Raw genomic sequence first — 21,010 nt, forward strand, 5'->3', positions numbered from 1 at the left:
AACAGGGTGGTGAGTGCACGTGATGAGCTTGATGCTCCTTTCCAAAACATATTGAGGGTCTTATTCTGGTGACATAATAATCTCATAATGTAGGTAGCCTAAACGCAGCTGTTGAGCAGTTGGCTAAAGCGCACGTGCCAAGCCCAGTGGGCACATTTGCTATATAACGCAACAGTTTCTGACAAAACCACCAATAGAATTGAAAATGGAAACCCAGTGAACTTGTATTTTTCATTCGGTACATGGACATTTTACAATAAACGTAATTTATGTCCACTACGTGATTACGCACAGGCTTTTATCCGCAATAAATACTTTTCATGGAAACACATCTCTGGTGGGAAAATGCGCATACTATTTAATGCAGATTTTAGAAGTTCGCATTAAAATCTGTCGCAAATTGGATGGAAACCTACCTTGACTAAAAAGACGTTTTACAATCGATCAATTGTATCTCCGATTGTAAAACGTCTTCTCTTCTTAGTCATAGATATGGTTTTTGAAATACCTGTAATTAAATGCAAACATCAGAAAAATACTCTCAGGCACAGTTTAAGTTTCGGACATTAGTTCTTTTATAACAATATATTGAACAAAGTCTTGCACAAACAGAAATAAACCAAATAGTTCAGGTTGAATAGTATGGATTTTATTGCAATTACTTTACATTTGTGGTCGTGCTGTCTGATATAAAACCATTTAAAACCAAGACTTTGTGGAAGAAGAATTAAGTTAGTGTGCAAATTCTTCTCTATGCTCTTCTACTGTCAAGCGACCCAGAAAAAAAGCAGTGTCTTGTGACTGCCTAGAGCAGTGTTGTAGAGTTGGAATGCATGGGTACATTCTATGTTGAATAAATGTACAAAGAGGATATATATATATTTTTAAAGCTATGCAAATGTCTCTAGATGTAGCTGTAAATAAATAACAATAATATCCAGCAAGTTACATTAAGGTGCATATCGGACACTTGACACACGGGTGACATCATGCCGTGACATTGTCATAACAGTCATCACTGGACATAATCGCTACTCCACTTGACGGATTCCCTTTGCCTCCTCCACTTTCCGCAGGCTCTCATCCCACTGGGTGAACTGCTTGGACAGCAGGAACATCTACCACAGAGGTCAAGGTTCAAAGATAATTTGGTGGGCCGGGCAGTTCATTCCATTAGCACAGACTAGACATTTCTCAGAGTTCAACATGACTTGACAGAAAACACAATCTAGGTAATTACTTTTAGCAACCACTCACGCTTAGTCATCTGACCGAGGAGGTCAGGAGACTAGACAGCCAATGTACTCGACACAGTTTCACTAGCTAACCTCAGATACATTTTCCCCTGGCTTGATCAGTGTTATTTATTCACTTAAATAATCCTATTATTTGCTATTATAATGAAGGAAAGGTACCATTTTGTTATACTCCTCAAACAGCTTCTTCACCTCTAGGGACTGGGCCTCAGTTTGGTCCTTTGGGAAAATGACAAGAATGGTGTCCATAAGATACCGTAATTCACAAAAGTCAATCTAGCGTGTCTTGTGAGGAAAGACAAAATCAAGAAAAGAGGGGGGGGGGGTTCATACCTGCTCTTTGATGTGAATCTGAGACAAACGCTGTAGCTTAGTGGCATGCTCTGGCACATCTGTGAATAAGAACTTTACAATAAGTTGCATTCAACATAACAAACACTATTTAACCCATCATCACTTCACAGACCATATTGTAATGGTACTTAAATTCCCTCGCACTGACCTCTGATGTAGTTGCTGTCCAATAGTGGCTGGAGGTTGCTGACCTGCTCCAGAAGGGTGGCCTGGGAAAGGAGGAAGTCTTCCTCTGTGGGGAGAAACAAGTGCATGAGTTTGAGACTGGAGGCACATATCCATACGTCGGAGGCCTACTCAATCACCATGATGCAGGACCAAATTTGGCAATATTTACTCACATATTTTAAATGAAAAACTCTTACCAGCAAGGATGAATTCCAGCTTCATGGCATCAGGAACAGTGATGTGGTCAGTGAACTGAGGGTCCAGATACTTCAGCAGATCCTCAACTGTACAAAGAACAAAGGTTATAGAATATATACTATGTGGGAAATATAATCACAATTGACCTTCCTTTGTGATTGTCCTGGTAATAATGTGTCCCATCCAAGTCACACAGTTGTGTTGTCTAAGATGTCACTCACTCTTTTTGTGTAGAATCTTCACTCGTTCCCTCTTATTTGCAGTGTTTGCAAGGGCGGCCTGAATTCTGGAGAGGGAATCCGCGCACTAAGGAACAGAGTGCATTATATGATAAACTAAAAAGCAAAACTTGTGAAAATAAACCGTGTTATTGCCGTGCTGGCATTGAGTTATGTAGCTATCTAGTTAGCAATTACTCACTCGACATTAAAATATTGGATTGTAGCTAACTTAGTCGGAATGCCCTGGCATAGCTGTTCTTCACACATTTTCCATAATATTGATTTCTAAGCATTGATTGTATAAAGACAGTCAGTGTGCAAAAAGGGCGTTCGCTAACTAGCTAGCCAAAGCTAGCAGCCAGTTGAATCGCTATTCTGCATTTTTAATATAAAATATTATTGTCAAACCTTCACGGGTTTCCCTCCCTTGTTCCTTTTTTCACCGTATATACGACTTTCCAGCGTCTCAAGACGCGTTTCGAGGTTATCAACTTCAAATTTCCTATCCATTCTTGATTCAGGGAGCACAACAAATGGATTTTGATCGTTGTACTGACGTCCAACAGGCGACGACGCACAATTATTGCGTCATAGCAAAAAATCTACGGACCGTGAAAGGCGCCATATTTGTTGTCCTTAAAGAAAACTTCAGTGGTTTGCAAGCTGTAAATGAAACTACCAATAACTACAAAATTACTTATCGATTACTAGGCGAATCAAAATTGTCGTCACTAACCAACAACTTTATAGGTCATCTTTGCACTGAATAGAACCATTTCGACATGATTATTGTAATACACTACAATGAACGCTGGATGCCACTCTATACTGCAGGTTACACCTCGTCGGGGAAAAGGGGGATTTCCTTGCTTTTTTCCCTTGACAGGCGAATGACAACACCACCACGGCCCTCTTCCTTAATCGCAGCTGGTTACAACCGCTCTAGAAAAGTAAGATGTTGTTCATCATTTGTCTCAACTTTTAGTAATGATCTGCTCCTTGTCCTACCACTTGTTTAGGGCAAACTTTCAAATGTGCCCACAGCCTCGCTACTATTCCTGCCGGTGCCAGTGAGGCTAGGTAGCATACGCAGCTATCTAGCTAGTTGGCTAGCTAGCAAGTCAATACAGAATAATTTACATGTAAGTCGTTGCAAAGTAACAAATACACCATTGCTTAATTAGCTATGTTAAATGTAATCTTATTCCTCACCACCAGTGAAGTCGTGGCTAGATAGTTACAGTGTCTAGCTAACACGTTAGCTAACTAGCACGTTGTATTTCTCCACTAGCCTAACGCTGGCTAGTTGAAGTTGTGTGTTCACAAAATGTGGTAAGATTCGAACTCTTTGCAGAGCTGTGATTGACTGGTTCCAAAGAGAGCTTGATTGACACGTTCCGTAGAGAGCTTTCGAATGTTACCATTCTGGTGTACTCTCTCATATGAGACAGACTGTCATTGGTGCAAAATCTGGAGTTCAAACAACGGTCACTCATAGACGGTCACTGTCACTCATAGACAGATAATTATAGTTTTAGCCATGTTATGTTGTGAGGTTATGCAGGGTTAGTTTACAAAAAAACAAGTAAAACACGCTCATATTTTTGGTTCTGGTGGGTTACGACAGTTAACAATTAAACTCATGAGGAATTGATCAATTAAACTCTTCAAAAATCAATGGGTATATAACATTAATTTAAAAGTCCCAAAATGAATGTACCAATCCAAGATTGACCCTTTAATCTGTTGATGACAGGTAGTTTGTAGCTAGAGAGTACTTCCTTTATGTGCCACTGGGTGCGACGGGAGGATGGCAGATGACAAGGACGTGCTGCGAGATGTTTGGTTTGGTCGGATTCCGACCTGCTTCACACTTTACCAGGATGAGATCACAGAGAGAGAGGCCGAACCCTTCTATGTAAGTGTGACATTATGCAGACTAGTACTATATATATAAAAAAGTTTAAACTGATGTTGCTTTGCCGGACAATGCCAGTGGAGGCTGCTGAGGGGAGGATGGCTCATAATAATGGCTGTAACGGAGCAAATAGAATGGCTTCAAACACTTGGAAACCATGTATTTGATACCATTCCTCTCCAGCCATTCCATGAGCCTGTTCTCCCCAATTAAGGTGTGACCAACCTCATGTGCAATGGACATAGATCTAGTTAACTCTTGCGGGAACCTAGATTGAGCCCCTCACTTCTCCACCTCTGCTGTTCTCTCCTCAGCTCCTCTTGCCAAGGGTGAGCTACCTGACTCTGGTCACAGACAAGGTGAAAAAGCACTTCCTGAAGGTCATGAAGCCAGAGGACGTAGAGGAGATGTGGTTTGATTTCGAGGGAACCTCACTCAAATGGTGGGTGAGCTTTAAATTAGGACTGCGAGCACTATGTGTGTTGTCAATTATTCACTTGTTTTAACAACTACTAGTGAATATAATGGTTAGAATTCCCTGTGCCCCTCCATAGAAACAAGTGTCCTAGCACAGCAGTAGAGTAAAGTAAATAGTTTAGAGATCAGAATTAAGCATATCAACTCGCCTCCTATCATCATCAATGAGGAGACTACATACCAATTATCTGCAGTCTTACATTTCAGGCACCAGGTGGCAGCCCAAAACAAGTGTTGGACATTTGGTTGGACATGAGTCCTAATCTTAAAGTGACATACACATTTAACTCAGACCTTTGGGTAAATAAGAGGTTGATTTAAATTATTTTCTCTAAAACGTATTAATCGGTTACCTAAGATCCAGCCCAAGGTGAAGGAGAGGATAACTCATTATGATTCAGAGTTGGACAAGAATGAAGCTCTGGTGACATGTTTTCTCAACTGATGTGGCTGTGTTTATTCATTGCAGGCACTATCCAATTGGATTACTGTTTGACCTGCATGCCTCCAACACTGCCCTGCCCTGGAGCATCACTGTGCACTTTAAGGTACAACACAGAATTTGTTTTTCAGCAAGTTAACACAGTACATTTGGAGCAGCAAGTATATTTGCTGCTCCAAATGTAGAATCCTCCAGATGCTGGCCTGTATATAGCAGGGGTTGGAACCAAAATAATTTTCCACTTGTTTCGTTCTGAATAGAACCACTTTTTCCCCCCGTTTCGTTCCACTGTTCCGACCTGAAAAATAAAGTTCTTAACCGGTTCAAACCAAAAAAAAGTACAGGTTTATTTAGTTCCTTTCTGTTCCTTTTTTAACCTGTGAAACATATATATTTTTAAAACATTTTGCTCATTAAATTACTTCACCAATCAGTGCGACAAGGTAGTTGTTTACATGCATGATAAGCTAGTTGTTTACATGCATGATGGACAGACGAGTGTAGCCTATGGCGCAAGATGTGACAACCATTTTGAGGGTGTGGAGAGAGCGAGAGACGGTTGAGGAGGCGGCGTGAAGCGCTGGGCATCTTGTTATGACATGCATTATATGAATTAGGTTCACAGAATTATACCTAGGAGGAGCGTCTTCTATGGAGGAACTTTGAATGTCCTTTGAGCTAGCTATCTAACAAGCTTGAGATGGCAAGTTAACAAGCTTGTGTGTGCAGAGCGGCACCAGAATTTAAAACATGTCTTACCTTTTTGTAGTTAATAAATCCAATGTGAAACATGATAATTAGGCCTATAGTACCCTTAACTAGCATTGAAAAAGTTTACACATTTTTCTCTTGCTAATTAAAAATCTCTCTCCCTATCTTCTGAAGCAAGCTTGTAACGTCAGTACAGTTAGTCGCCTATGCTTCAGAGGGGGAGGGGCAGGTAGCCTAAACACGCACAGGCAAAGATTTTCAGCTTCCAGGTAGACACTGGAATATGTTTCTGAGTGACAGAGTGAGGGCTTTGTTGTGTTTTGTAGTGGGACTAGAAAAAAATGCCTGGAACTTATAATAATTACGTTATTAACCGGTTCCCATGCTTTTAAAATTATGTGTCTGTTCCGAAACAGTATGGATCACTTTTGTTCTTTGAAAAATGTTATTTTCCGGTTTTCGGTTCTTTTCCCTGAACCGGTTCCAACCCCTGGTATACAATGCTAAAAATCTAGAGGTCGACCGATTATGATTTTTCAATGATGATACCGATTATTGGATTACCAAAAAAAAGCTGATACCGATTAATCGCCCGTTTAAAAAAAATATATATATATATTTTTTATTATTATATATATATATATATTTTTTATATATATATGTGTGTGTAATAATGATAATTACAACAATACTGAATGAACACTTTTTTATTTTAACTTAATATAACACATTTAAAAAATCTATTTCGTCTCAAATAAATAATGAAACATGTTAAATTTGGTTTAAATAATGCAAAAACACAGTGTTGGAGAAGAAAGTAAAAGTGCAATATGTGCCATGTAAGAAAGCTAACGTTTAAGTTCCTTGCTCAGAACATGAGAACATATGAAAGCTGGTGGTTCCTTTTAACATGAGTTTTCAATATTCCCAGTTAAGAAGTTTTAGGTTGTAGTTATCATAGGAATTATAGGACTATTTCTCTCTATACCATTTGTTTTTCATATACCTTTGACTATTGGATGTTCTTATAGGCACTATAGTTTTGCCAGCCTAATCTCGGGAGTTGATAGGCTTGAAGTCATAAACAGCGCTATGCTTCAAGCATTGCGAAGAACTGCTGGCAAACGCAGGAAAGTGCTGTTTGAATGAATGCTTACGAATGCTTACGAGCCTGCTACCACCGCTCAGTCAGACTGCTCTATCAAATATCAAATCATAGACTTAATTATAATATAATAAACACACAGAAATACGAACCTTAGGTCATTAATATGGTCAAATCCGGAAACTATCAGAACGGAACCGTTCCGTATTTTATCTAACGGGTGGCATCCATAAGTCTAAATATTGCTGTTACATTGCACAACCTTCAATGTTATGTCATAATTATGTAAAATTCTGGCTAATTATTTACGGTCTTTGTTAGGAAGAAATGGTCTTCACACAGTTCGCAATGAGCCAGGCGGCCCAAACTGCTGCATATACCCTGACACTGCTTGCACAGAACGCAAGAGAATTGACACAATTTCAATAGTTAATATTGCCTGCTAACATTAATTTATTTTAACTAAATATGCGGGTTTAAAAATATATACTTGTGTATTGATTTTAAGAAAGGCATTGATGTTTATGGTTAGGTACATTGGTGCAACGACAGTGCTTTTTTCGCGAATGCGCTTGTTAAATCACCCGTTTGGCGAAGTAGGCTGTGATTCAATGATAAATTAACAGGCACTGCATTGATTATTTGCAACGCAGGACAAGCTAGTTAAACTAGTAATATCATCAACCATGTGTAATTAACTAGTGATTATGTGAAGATTGATTGTTTTTTATAAGATAAGTTTAATGTTAGCTAGCAACTTACCTTGGCTCCTTGCTGCACTCACGTAACAGGTGGTCAGCCTGCAACGCAGTCTCCTCGTGGAGTGCAATGTAATCGGCCATAATCGGCGTCCAAAAATGCTGATTACCGATTTTTATGAAATCGGCCCTAATTAATCGACCATACTGATTTAATCAGTCAACCTCTATTAAAAAGCAGTCCTGCCTGTGTGGTTTCTCTGAGGTAGAATTTCCCAGAGCGTGACCTGCTCCACTGCCCCTCTAACTCTGTGATCGAGGCCCACTTCATGTCCAGCATCAAGGAGGCGGATGCACTCAAACACAAGAGCCAGGTCATCAACGACATGCAGAAGAAAGACCACAAGCAGCTGTGGATGGGCCTGCAGAACGGTGAGGCCACACACACACACACACACACACACACACACACACACACACACACACACACACACACGTAAGTATTGACTTTGGGACTCGGTACCCTTATTTTTCCCCTCTACTCAACAACTTACACACCCCCAAGCCAACCAGTCAAAACCACGCCACCCACACTCTCTGAACATTGTCTTTGCCTCAGCTGCAAAGTTTTTTCTCTTCTCACTTACCAAAATATACTATTTTGGGTGGCTTCCATAACCAAAACAGAGAGAGAAAGAGACAGTTACAACTCCACCCAGAAGAGAAAACAGATATGAAATATTTCAAAAGCTAAAATTGTGTGAAAGTGAGATAGAGGGGAGGGGAGTTAGAAACCAAGACAGGTTAACAGAGTTTCAGAAGCCTTGTAGAGCTGGTTTAAAAACATAAAAGGAGATGGGGACAGTTTGTATGTAAATGTAGTTGTGTTGTGTTCCTCAGATAAGTTTGACCAGTTCTGGGCCATGAACCGTAAGCTGATGGAATACCCCACAGAGGAGGGAGGCTTTCGCTACATCCCCTTCAGGATATACCTGGTAAATGGGCTAATGCATGCCTTGTCGACATCACAGCCAGTGGGACCTGCAGTGTGGCATCACTGGTACTGTTAATAGATGATGTAATCGATGCAATCAAAAGAATACGGCAGATCGCAAATACGGCAATGCATAGTAATGAAAGAATACTCTTTTATCATCTGATAAGCAGATAGAACATGATAGTGCTTTTAGGAATATGAGAAAGCATTAAGTGAATATGAAAATCAGAGTAAGATTTAAACAAAATACATAGTACACAAAAAACACAAAAAAACTGAAATGTGCTGCACAAACTGCTTATCAACACAATCATGAATTAATTGTCTAGTACCTGAACTGTCCCGTAGATGGTGCTGTATGACGGACTTGTAAGGCTCTTCATGAATAGGATACCGCCCAAGTCCTATGGCTTAAAGTGGGCTGCTGTTGAGCAACTTTTAATTTGTTAGTAAGCTTGTAATTTATTGTGATCCAGTGACAGAAAGAACCCTACAGAAGTGCTCAGTTGCAAAATATTTCCTGGAGATATTCAGCGAATAACTTTTCCCCCCCAAAATTGTATTTTGTTAAACTCTTTTGATAACGGCAGATAAATCAAAAAACCCTCATATTTTCCCAGAGATCACCCACCCATTAAACTCCAAATGTGTTAGCCTAATGTTTTTTCTGACTGTGCTTGGCGAGCAATTCGTTTGACAAGTTTATAGTTGGATGTGGGCAACTCAAATGAAGTGTGCCCAAACAGTGGGATGCACGCGGGCACAGGTGAATTCCTAAAGGGGATCCCGCCATCAATGACTCAAATGAAATTCCCTCAAAAAGATGAATAAGCACCAGTGTCTCGCCCTGAAGGTCTGGAAAACATTAGGCCGTGTGTATCCCATAGTGTAGGAAAACTGCGTGGGGATACGGTGCGCCTGTAACAGGCATGATTTTACCCAAGACTGCGTTCAATAAGCCCTCGGATCAGCTCGACTGGTATATAGCTTTGCCTACCTTATTCCATAGTATTTGAAGCCATCTCTTCTCAACAAGAATAAACAAATGAAGGCATGTTTGGACGAGGCAGTTGTGAAGGGGTTCTAGTGATATATTGCTGAATATAGATTGATGTGGAAATTTCTCCAGGGGAATCAGAGTAGGTTGTCAGGGCTTTGCTGCTGTGTTATAACAGATGTCAGCCTTTATGCACATAAAATCTCTCATCAATGTTTTCACTGGAATGTTACAATCATAAATCTATTCAAAATTAAAGACTACCAAACAGAACAATAAAATATATCATTCAAGTGTTGACTAAAACATTATAAAACGTCTTGGCCTATATTGACTTTTAGTTAGTAAAGGAAACAAAATGTTACCACAAAATGAGATGATGAATATTTTTTGCCACTTCCAGGAAAATGTGATGTAATGCCTAGTCTTCAATTATAATATTGTGGCCAATTCCTTCACGTGGATATATGGCTATCATAAACAAATACATGCAAAATTAAACAAACCCTTGGTACAAATTAGCTTTGGGACACAACATTGGGAGTCTCTGTATTGGTTAGACAATACACAGACTCCCGATGTTGTCCCAAAACTAGGTACATATGTAACTCATTTCACACTTCAACAAAGCGTTTTTTATTTTGCCTATAATAAAACGTTCCAACACAATAATAAAACAGTGGTTGTAAAACCACAGACGCATTGTGTACTTCAAAGTTAACTAAACCATCGGCGGACAAAGCTATCCGCATCCGGATGCGGTAGTCATCATTGATGACTATATTTCAACCTGCAGGCCCCACTCTGACGACAAATTGCGGGCTTTAGTGTAAATAACATGTGCTACTTTGATGCAGACAGAATTAATGACAACATTGACTCTAAATAACAAAGCACTCACTTCCGCTAGACTGTGCTCCTTTTTGAAAAGGGAAGAGATTTCGAAGGGATGGATTTATCTGTGTCTTTGCGTGTGCGTGCGTGTGTTACAAAGTGCCAAAGCCACTAAATCTGGCGTAAAATGAAAATCCCACTGGGCAAAAACTGGTTGAATCAACGTTGTTTCCACGTCATTTTAACCCAAAAGATCAATGTGATGACGTTGAATCAACGTGGAAAACTGATTGGATTTGCAAAAAGTCATTAACGTAAGGGCATCCAATTCCACGAGAGGTAGCCTACATGTATACTGTACATTACATGGTGCCTCAGTGGTTGAGGAAAATGAGAGGTCCAAAAAATCTACTTGGAATTTTTATTTACCCAGTGGAAGGTCTTGGGCTCAGTGAGAAAAGTGCCAGTGCTTTCTCTCCAACTGACTCACCCAGTGAGGGGGTTTGATTATCTGGGCCGGGTTACTCCAGTGAGAGGAGTTTGCACCGGGTGAAAAGTGAATAGCATTCATTTTGGACCGGGCTGGCTCCCGCGAGGTGAGCCAGGTGCCCCGTTCAAAGCCCACGGTGAAGTAGGCTCAAAACAAAAGTGACGTAGCCAAGACTAGATTAAATTAAGCACGTGGAGTAACTGCCTTCAAAACGAAATCTAGTTTGAAAATTCAAACATATATTTGATGAAAAAGAGAGATATGTTTCTAGACGATGCACCATGCTGCCTTGTTGACAACATGACCGAGCGGTGCAGATCACTGTTCCATTTGAGAAGGGCACTACTCCCTCACCGCTTTTTCCCGTTCATGTCACGGGCCAATAATAATTATTATTATATTGATTGACGTTTGTGCACCTCAGCCACCAGTTTACTGTCAATTAGTCGAATTGAATCCACACCGGCAATTAGGCTATGGGTTGAGTTCCCTTGCTTGCTTCAGTCAGGGAGAGCGAGTCTCTTTTCACCTGACCTCTCATCATTGGAGAGTTAATGACGCATCGCTCTTGGGTGTCGCCAGGTGGTACTCTGCTAGCTCTGGTGTCACACGAACTGAAAAGAAAGTGTCACCGTCCAAGAGTATCGCGCCTCTCTCCAGGATCAATGGCCCCCTCTTTGTATGGTACCCGGGTCAATTATTCATGGCGGTTTTTAAAAATGCAACGAAGTAGCTGTCACTTATCGCACTCTCTCCACTCCAGCTCCCGGCATAATCCCGCACAAACTCTGCGATTCCTGTCAGTGAGTCACTCTTTCTGGTAACCCGAGAGCCAGTTTCGCGCCTTTGGAGCCACCTTCCCTACCATGCGCCCGGCGGTGTTAGTTACAGCTCCGTTACCCGAACCCTCCCGTTGCTGGTTTCCTTTTCACAGCTCCCATGATTAGTTGCTATTGTGTGTCAGACTCGCCGTTTGTCACCTCGGAGGCCCCTGGTTTCCCTGAACTGATAGACAAACTGGTTTCCCAGAACTGATAGCCAACCCGATCGCCGGTGTCCGTGTATGAACACCTGATCTTCTGGACCATATCCAGCGAGCGGCACCTTTCTCATGTGCCCTCAGATCAGAGATTGGGTAGGAAGCACCACTTTTAATATTTTACTAGATGTGTCTGTAGGTGGACTCTTGTCTTCAATATGTCGTTATCAATTAAACGGTGCAGAGCGTTTGATTTCGTTCCACTAAAACCATTGACAACTGCATGCCATTTTCAAGGGATTGTTAAACGTTATACATTTTTAGTTGTAATATCATCACCTCTAGAAAATAATAGTCAGAACTAGACATTTTAGATTATTCCATACAAAACAATTGCGCACATTTAGCTCTATCGTCAGAGTTAAACAGCAAGTAACGTGTTTTTCATGATCACTAAACATCAATTGATCATGTCATTTCAGATGTGTGAGGGTAGCCTATCCATTTGAAATGGCACTAGCTAGCTAAGCAAACAACGTGTCATTTAGATTGCATCATCAGAGATTGGGCTTTTGGAAAGAGCTTGACATCGGCAAGCCCTCGTGCTGGTAAAGTCGTCAGTCGGACTACTGTCATCACTACTATAGATGGCAAGCAAATATAGCCATTTAGTTTATCTACTGAAAGTTAGCTTGTTAACTAGCCATATTGACGTAATCTGTTATTAGCTAGCTAGCCAATTATATTTTTATATATTTTTTTACCTCAGTGCCTGTCATGTCTGTCAGCAACAATCATAATTAAACAATTAAAAACAATGTTAAAAAGGGGATAATGTCAGCTAACTTCACTAGATAGGTCTACGCTGCAGTTGGAGAGGAAAACTACATTAGGTTTACTTATCACTATATGTTTAGCCAAGTGGACAAAGTTTTTACTGGTAGCTTGCAAAGTAAACATTATCAGCTAACAGTACATCGGCAAATGCACCCTTCTGTTGTTTGACAGTCAGAGCCGCAAAGGATGGGAAAATTAACCTAAGCCACTTACACTTGTCAGGTATAGTTCACTTTATATCACTCCAATGTCCAATTAATGGCAGACAATATTGAGAGATATCATGAGGCTACCCTCACATATCTGAAATGACACGATCAATAGATGTTTACTGATCACGAAAAGCATGCAGTTACTTGCTGTGTAACTCTGATGATGGAGCTAAATGTGCACAATTGTTTTGCATGGAACAATTTGTAGCTCTATGTTCTTCAAGAGGTGATGATATTAAAACCAAATAGTTATAACATTTAACAATCTCTTGAAAACAGCACATAGTTGTCAATGGTTTTAGCGAAGCTGTGGGTTTCCTTGCCCCCCAGCAGCCAAATTGAACGTATTGTGACGTTTTATTGATAACGACCTATAAGCCATTACAATGAGCTCATCCTCCGATTTCACCTCACCAGCCTCCCCTGTATTGCACCTAACTTTTATCACTGGAGTGGCCTGTGATTGAATCGTCAGAGACTTTGGCTTATTTAATGGCATATTCATTTGGGGCGCAGTTCCCGAGGGCTTGGGTCTGCGCCAGAAATAATCGAGTCATGACTTGTAGCCTAGAATAAGCACTTCATTTTATGTTCTTGCATTAGGGCTATTGTGTGGCTTTGTCAAGCTATTGCATAAAAGTACTTGAGTAATTAATTAAGTAACTTATTGCAAACAGGATGCATGTTTTGGAATATTTTTTTTCTGTACAGGCTTCCTTCTTTTGACTCTGTCATTTAGGTTAGTATTGTGGAGTAACTATAATGTTGTTGATCCATCCTCAGTTTTCTCCTATCACAGCCATTAAACTCTGTAACTGTTTTAAAGTCACAATTGGCCTCATGCTGAAATCCCTGAGCGGTTTCCTTCCTCTCCGGCAACTGAGTTGGGAAGGACTCCTTTATCTTTGTGGTGACTGGGTGTATTGATATACCATCCAATCCTAATTAATAACTTCGCCAGGCTCAAAAGGATATTCAGTGTCACCTTTTTTTATTTGAACCCATCTACCAATAGGTGTCCTACTTTGCAAGGCATTGGAAAACCTCCCTGGTCTTTCTGGTTGAATCTGTGCTTGAATTCACTACTCAACTGAGGGACCTTACAGATAATTGTATGTGTGGGGTACAGAGATGGGGTAATCAATTTAAAAATCATATTTAACACTATTATTGCACACAGTGATTCCATGCAACTTATTATGTGACTTTTTAAGCACATTTTTACTCCTGAATGTATTTAGGCTTGCCATAACAAAGGGGTTGAATAATTATTGACTCAAGACATTACAGCTTTTAATTTGTTAAAAATTATAAAAACAAAATTCCACTTTGACATTGTGGGATATTGCATGTAGATCATTAAATCTCAATTTAATCAATTTTAAATTCAGGCTGTAACATAATGAAATGTGGGGGAAATCAAGGGGTGTGAATACTTCCCGGAGGCACTGTATGTAATTTTTTTGTAATGCTCTGATTCCTCTCCCCACTCTCCATGTAGACGATGAGTGACAGGCCGTTCATCCAGAAGTTGTTTCGCCCCATATCGACCGACGGCTACACACACACGCTGGGGGATCTGCTGAAGGAGGTGTACCCCGTGGCCATATCCAACGACGGTACTTACCTACTCATAGACATTGCACAACACTAATTACACCTGTACTACATACACTTCTTACACACACACACACACAGTAAACACACACACACACACACACACACACACACAGTAAACACACACAGTCCCACAAGAGAAAGCAGACCTGTTTCTTCCTCACTGTGCTTTCAAAGGGTGCTCTGCATCTCACAGGAAGCCAGAGAATAGAAGACATCAGCCATGTAGGTCTATTTTATTTACACAGTAAAAGAGGACTTTTCAAGATCAATGCTCAGAGATAAAACACACGAGAGGGTCGAGGAGGGAAAATAGTTGCCCTCATGTGAAAGAGTGAAAAGTGAGGGGGAGGGGAAGAAAATACATAGTGGAATGAGGAGCGGCGCTACATGTAGAGAAGAGGGAGCGATGGAGAGCGAGGCAGCCTAAACAGGTAGTGTCTGGAGGGCTGTGCAGAGGAAGTAGATAAGCAGACAATGGAGCTGTGAGACAGAGGACCTGCAGGAGAATCACCTGCATGGAGTAATGCACCACTACAATTACTACTGCTCTGTCTGCCTGCCTGCCTTTATCTTTTTCGCTCTCTGTCTGCCTCCCTCACATGTCTTTCTCTTTCTCGCTCCTTCTCTCCCACTCTCTCTTGCTTTATCAAGAATCACTATATTTTCTTTTCATCCCCTTCCTGTACTTATATAATCTCTTTTATTCATTTCTCTCTTTTCTCAATTCCTTCTCTGCTCTCCTCTGAGGATGGTGGTGGCTTGGCTTGATAAAGGTGAAAGTGCTGCTTTGTCTCCCGTCGTTTGTTGTGTTTCCCTCTTCCTCGCTGGGGAGATGGGTGTGTGATAGCGGGGGATTATAGCTGTGTGTTTGGATTAGAGGGACTGGGGGGTTACTCAGGCAGCCTAATGGCGGCATTGTTCACAGACGTATTCTTGGTACCCGATTCCTTGTGAGGACCTATCGGATAAGGACGTCTCAGCACTCGACTGATGTTTCTAACATCAAACCAACATTTTTAAACATTCCCCTCTGTTTTGTCTGGAAGCCTTGATGGTCCTTCAAGCACCCCGAAACCCATCAAACTGAACTAACCCAACGAAACATGTAACCAGGGGTTATATTAACTGGGGATTCCCAGCATATGGCAGCATGATACTCAGATGAGTCGTACTGTTACCGGACCGGACCGACGTTCTTCCACCCACGCAGGAAAATCGAACATCAACATCTTATTCTGATTAGCAGTCGGTTGGTCAGCTTTGAAGTCTGCGAACGCTTTGTTTTGACCAAGGTATTAGACATGGTTTGACTGGGTTAGAGACAGACAAGAGAGATATGTCTGAACAGTAACACGTTTCTCCCCATGTATGGCGCAGGACAAATTCAATTGAACAAGCCTCAGAAAGAGTTGCCTTGGCGGGTCGAAGCCTTCCGAGAATTCCCCCGTCATGTCCTTTACAGATGTGACATGTTTCTTATAAAGAAAAACAGGTTTTGTGGTGATATTTCTAATAAGTGGAGAATGCAGAAATCCCCCCGACTGACAAGCCCACGCGCCAACAATACTCGCCTACACACCACTCTTATTGATTTTACTCATTCATGGTACAGCCCACAGAACAAAGGAGTGAAACTATTGGCCAATCCGCCCACACAGAACACCACAGTCAGAATCAATAGCGAATCCAGTCTCTTCTCATCAAACGGGCCGTCTCACTGTTCAGAGAGCGGGGGTGTTCTGGGTTTCAGTGGTTGGTTTGATATGAGGGACGGTGGGTGTGTGAGGTGTTGCTAGGTGTTGAGTAGGGGGAGGCAGAAATGAGACAGAGGTCTCCAAGTCAATACCTTACGGTCTGTTTATTGTATACCTGCAAACTCAATTTCCCTGTTGTTTCTTTTAAATGCAGTTGAGTATATTCATGAAAAAACAAACTAACTTGCTGAAGGAAATTACTCTTATGAGACATCACAAGACAAATATGTTTTTCAGGTCTAGAGAGATTTATTGATAGATTTATACCTGTCAGTTCCCCCTAACATACACACACATATTTATTGGCCGGCCAGTGTGTTGGTTGAGTTCTGGTGTAACTGTTTAGTCTTGGCTGGCCTCACTGCAGGGAAGAATGGGGTTGTGGCCTTCTTAAATTGGACTCGGCTATACTTAAGTAACAAAACATGTCTTGACTGTTAGTCACTGCAATACTCAACCGCAGTGTGTGTGCAAATTTGTCATCTTTTATTTTTATTCAAACTATGTTGGTCAATATTCCTCTTTGGAAATAAGTTGCTATGGAGTTATACATTGCTATAGTGTTTTGGGATTGGGGTCAATAAAGTTATGTGTTTTGATTAATGCCATTAACATTAATCAAAAGCAACTGTATTGGCCCCAATCCCAAAACACCATAGTAATATATAACAGCCATGTATGCATCCCAAATGGAACCCTATTCCCTAAATAGTGCGCAACTTGTGAAAAGCGCCCATAAGACCCTGGTCAAAAGTAGTGGGGTTCCATTTGGAACGCATCCCATGTTAATGGCTCACAGCAGCACAGTGTGATTCAGATGTGAAAACAACAGTCAGTCTTCCTAAGAACCCTAATATTATGTCACATTCCAGAAAAACCTAGGAAATATTCCACGCCTTCAGGACACAGTATAGAAGGATCCATGGAAAATACGCAATATAATTCTATCTAGAGGACTCAAGATCCTTCCACTATGACACAGCGCTTTCACAACGTTTCAGAGGAGAAATACAGATTAATCACGTTGGTCTCCGCCCTCTGAAAAAGACATGACAACCATAAGAGGGCCTACCAGACCATACATTCTGTGTGCAGATATTCAAGCTGTGCATATTTGGGATGAATTTCCCTTGTGTCATAGTGAGAGTGTCAGGGGAGCGCCCCTCCTCCCCCACATGCTCCTGATACTGTCACCAGGGGCACAGTATGTGGAAGAGAGAGGGAAAGTGTTATTGCAGTATGAATGTTAGTACTTGTGAGTGTATTGATCGTATGTGTGATCATAGGCTGTACATAGGGCGGCAAGGTAGCCCAGCGGTTAAGAATGTTGGCCCTGCAAGGTCGCTGGTTCGAAATCCTAGAGCCAACTAGGTGAAAAATCTGACAATGTGCCTTTGAGCAAGGCACTTAACCATAATTTCTCCTGTAAGTCGCTCTGGATGAGCGCATCTGCTAAATGACTAAAATGTTCAAATGTACATTGCTGGAACGGCATCATGAACACAGGCCACAATCGGTAATGCAGGCATTGTTTTATTTTCTCAAGAGCAGTAGTTGGTTTAAAGTGGGATCAAGTTATTTCATTGTAATAGGCCTTAATATTAGACAAAGGGAAAATTAGTTTACAAATAACACAAAAAATGTATACTTCATTTATTAATTTAATTAACAAAGTTATGCAATACCCAATTCCCCTGTGTGAAAAGTAATTGCCCCCTGACACTCTAACTGGTTGTGCCACCTTTAACTGCAATGACTGCAACCAAATACTTCCTGTAGTTGTTGATCAGTCTCTCTCATCGCTGTGGAGGAATTTTGGCCCACTGTTGCATGCAGAACTGCTTTAACTCAGTGACATTTGTGGGGTTTTCAAGCATGAAGTGCTCGTTTCAAGTCCTGCCACAACATCTCAATTGGGATTAGGTCTGGACTTTGACTAGAACATTCCAAATCTTCAAATTTGTTGCTTTTTTTTTTTTTTTTTTTTTTTTTTTTAATAAATTTTATCCCCTTTTCTCCCCAATTTTCGTGGTATCCAATCGCTAGTAATTACTATCTTGTCTCATCGCTACAACTCCCGTACGGGCTCGGGAGAGACGAAGGTCGAAAGTCATGCGTCCTCCGAAGCACAACCCAACCAAGCCGCACTGCTTCTTAACACAGCGCGCCTCCAACCCGGAAGCCAGCCGCACCAATGTGTCGGAGGAAACACCGTGCACCCGCCCCCCTCAGTTAGCGCGCACTGCGCCCGGCCCGCCACAGGAGTCGCTGGAGCGCGATGAGACAAGGATATCCCTACCGGCCAAACCCTCCCTAACCCGGACGACGCTAAGCCAATTGTGCGTCGCCCCACGGACCTCCCGGTCGCGGCCGGCTGCGACAGAGCCTGGGCGCGAACCCAGACTCTGGTGGCGCAGCATAGCACTGCGATGCAGTGCTCTAGACCACTGCGCCACCCGGGAGGCCCAAATTTGTTGCTTTTTAACCATTTTCATGTAGACTTGATTGTGTGTTTTGGATCACTGTCTTTCTGCATGACCCAGCTGCGCTTCAGCTTCAGCTTCAGCTCGTAGACGGATGGCCTGACATTCTCCTGTAGAATTGTCTGATACAGAGCAGAATTCATGGTTCCCTCAATGAAGGCAAGTCATCCAGGTCCTGAAGCAGCAAAGCATCCTCAAACCATCACACTACCACCACCATGCTTGACTGTTGGTGTGAGGTTCTTACTGTGGAATGCAGTGTTTGGTTTTTGCCCTATCATAATGGGACCTATCTCATCCAAAACGTTGACTCAAGTCTGCCAAAAAGCACCTGGAAGAGCCTGGATGATCATCAAGACTCTTGGAAGAATGTTCTATAGACAGATTAGTGAAAGGTAGAACACTGCATTCCACAGTAAGAACCTTATACTAGAACATATTTGGAATGTTCTAGTCAAAATCCAGACCTAATAATCCCAATTGAGATGTTGTGGCAGGACTTGAAACGAGCAGTTCATGCTTGAAACCCCACAAATGTCACTGAGTTAAAGCAGTTCTACATGCAAGAGTGGGCAAAAATTCCTTCACAGCGATGAGAGACTGATCAACAACTACAGGAACTATTTGGTTGCAGTCATTGCAGCTAAATATGGCACAACCAATTATTGAGTATAAGGGAGCAATTACTTTTTCAACACAGGGGTATTGTTAATTAAATAAAGTTATTTGTTTTCTCAGGTTCCCTTTATCTAATATTAGGTTTTAGTTGAAGATCTGTTAACATTCAGTATCAAAAATATGCAAAAATAGAGAAAATCAGAAAGGGGGCAAATACTTTTTCACGGCACTGTATATCCATACTGTATACCAGTCTGCAGGTGGTGGGTGTGCCTGAGGAGCTTCTTACTAACCCTCGATTCTTCACTCAGACAGATATTTCTAACGATTGTAACGGTCGTTCAGATATTACGTGTACATGCAACAGTATGCATCTTTTTGGTACCGTATAAGGAGAAGCGGTCAGTGTATGTGTGTGTAGTCATATAGACACTGAGCTCCTACATGACTTGGCTACTGCCCCCTCTATTGTTTTGACCCCGCCCTTCCCCTCAGTGCCCTGATATGAGTGGGTGAAAGGTCGTGACCTGGGGCCCAGTGTCTCTAAGTAGGTGGGGCTACTGTTGCTTTGAGTAAAACCAGTAACTTACAGACATCAATGTACACACATACAACATATGCCCATTGAGACTTACTCACACCCATTCAGATACGTTTACCTGCTGGCAATCTTTCACGCATGCAGATGATCATACTAACTCACACACACACAAACACACACGTGCACACCTCGTCGGGCCATCAGAGTGAGTGAGGCTCATTTGTCTTGCTGTGTGACTTGTGGTCAGTCCCAGGGTCAGGCCTGGTCACTGTGATTGATTAATCTGTCTGTCGCTTGCCGAGAGGCTTCGGTCATTCTGAGGTGAGAGGGACAACTTAAACACACTCACTTAACTATCGCTTGCACACAGACACACACTCCCACACTATAATCTATGACTAGTGTTGTTTAAAGAAAATCCTAGCATTTCTGTTTGTAGAAATATAAATATATGGAGTCCGACACACAGTCAAAAGGATTTTTAAGTTGAAGCTCATACTCCATCCCTCTCCCTCCATGTCTCCCTTCTCTCTCTCCTTATACAGACGAGTCCAAGCACTACCAGGTGGTGATCCATGGGATTGAGCCCCTGCTGGAGACCCCGTTGCAGTGGCTGAGCGAGCACCTCAGTCACCCTGATAACTTTCTCCACATCAGCGTCATACCCACGCCTAGCGACTGACACCTCTGGCAAAGTTTGGTAACACCCGGCAACTGGGAAAGTTGCAAACTCCGAACGGACTCTTTAGAGAGCAGGAAAACCCACGTGACTGGGGGCGAAGAGTGACGCAATCGCAGTGTGATGACATCTCATTCAACTTGTCCCAAAAAGGAGCCCACCAGGAGAAAATGTACCGTTTTCTGTTTTCCTTCTCTTTTCCTCTCCTCCTTCGCACTCCGTCTCTTTTGGACCTTTACCTGTTTGGGGAAAGATGTTCCGCCCAAAATGTGGAAGGCCAAACTGAAAGAGAGCTCATCTGTTTAAAAAGAGAGGCAGGGAGATTCTGCTTACCACCTCTTCTCTCCTCTTCCTCCTCCTAGAGAAAGAGACAGGGCCCAGACATGCCTAGTGGGACCCTCTACAAACAGAAGTCGCCTTA

General features: G+C 41.8%; 2 protein-coding genes across 5 annotated transcripts; one reads left to right on the forward strand and one right to left on the reverse strand.

Moving 5' to 3' along the window:
- Positions 1-627: 627 nt before the first annotated feature.
- LOC139564518 (dynactin subunit 3-like) lies at positions 628-3,058 on the reverse strand. The gene is made up of 7 exons (XM_071384106.1): positions 2,606-3,058; positions 2,198-2,282; positions 1,976-2,062; positions 1,759-1,842; positions 1,590-1,648; positions 1,416-1,475; positions 628-1,118 (listed from the first exon to the last, which is right to left on the reverse strand). Exons 1-7 carry the CDS (start codon positions 2,705-2,707, stop codon positions 1,032-1,034), a joined length of 564 nt encoding a protein of 187 aa, XP_071240207.1. The 5' UTR covers positions 2,708-3,058; the 3' UTR covers positions 628-1,031.
- Positions 3,028-20,904, forward strand: LOC139564516 (autophagy protein 5-like). 4 transcript variants are annotated; one of them, XM_071384103.1, is made up of 9 exons: positions 3,047-3,147; positions 3,242-3,339; positions 3,954-4,115; positions 4,430-4,557; positions 5,062-5,140; positions 7,818-7,980; positions 8,449-8,543; positions 14,396-14,513; positions 20,456-20,904. In XM_071384103.1, exons 3-9 carry the CDS (start codon positions 4,008-4,010, stop codon positions 20,590-20,592), a joined length of 828 nt encoding a protein of 275 aa, XP_071240204.1. In that variant the 5' UTR covers positions 3,047-3,147; positions 3,242-3,339; positions 3,954-4,007; the 3' UTR covers positions 20,593-20,904. The 4 variants fall into 4 exon arrangements, with proteins under 4 accessions (XP_071240203.1, XP_071240204.1, XP_071240205.1 ...); XM_071384104.1 differs by having other exon boundaries at positions 3,958-4,115; XM_071384102.1 differs by lacking the exon at positions 3,242-3,339 and having other exon boundaries at positions 3,028-3,147.
- Positions 20,905-21,010: the final 106 nt, after the last annotated feature.

The sequence above is a fragment of the Salvelinus alpinus genome, chromosome 35 (assembly GCF_045679555.1).
Source record: "Salvelinus alpinus chromosome 35, SLU_Salpinus.1, whole genome shotgun sequence".
NCBI lineage: Eukaryota > Metazoa > Chordata > Actinopteri > Salmoniformes > Salmonidae > Salvelinus > Salvelinus alpinus.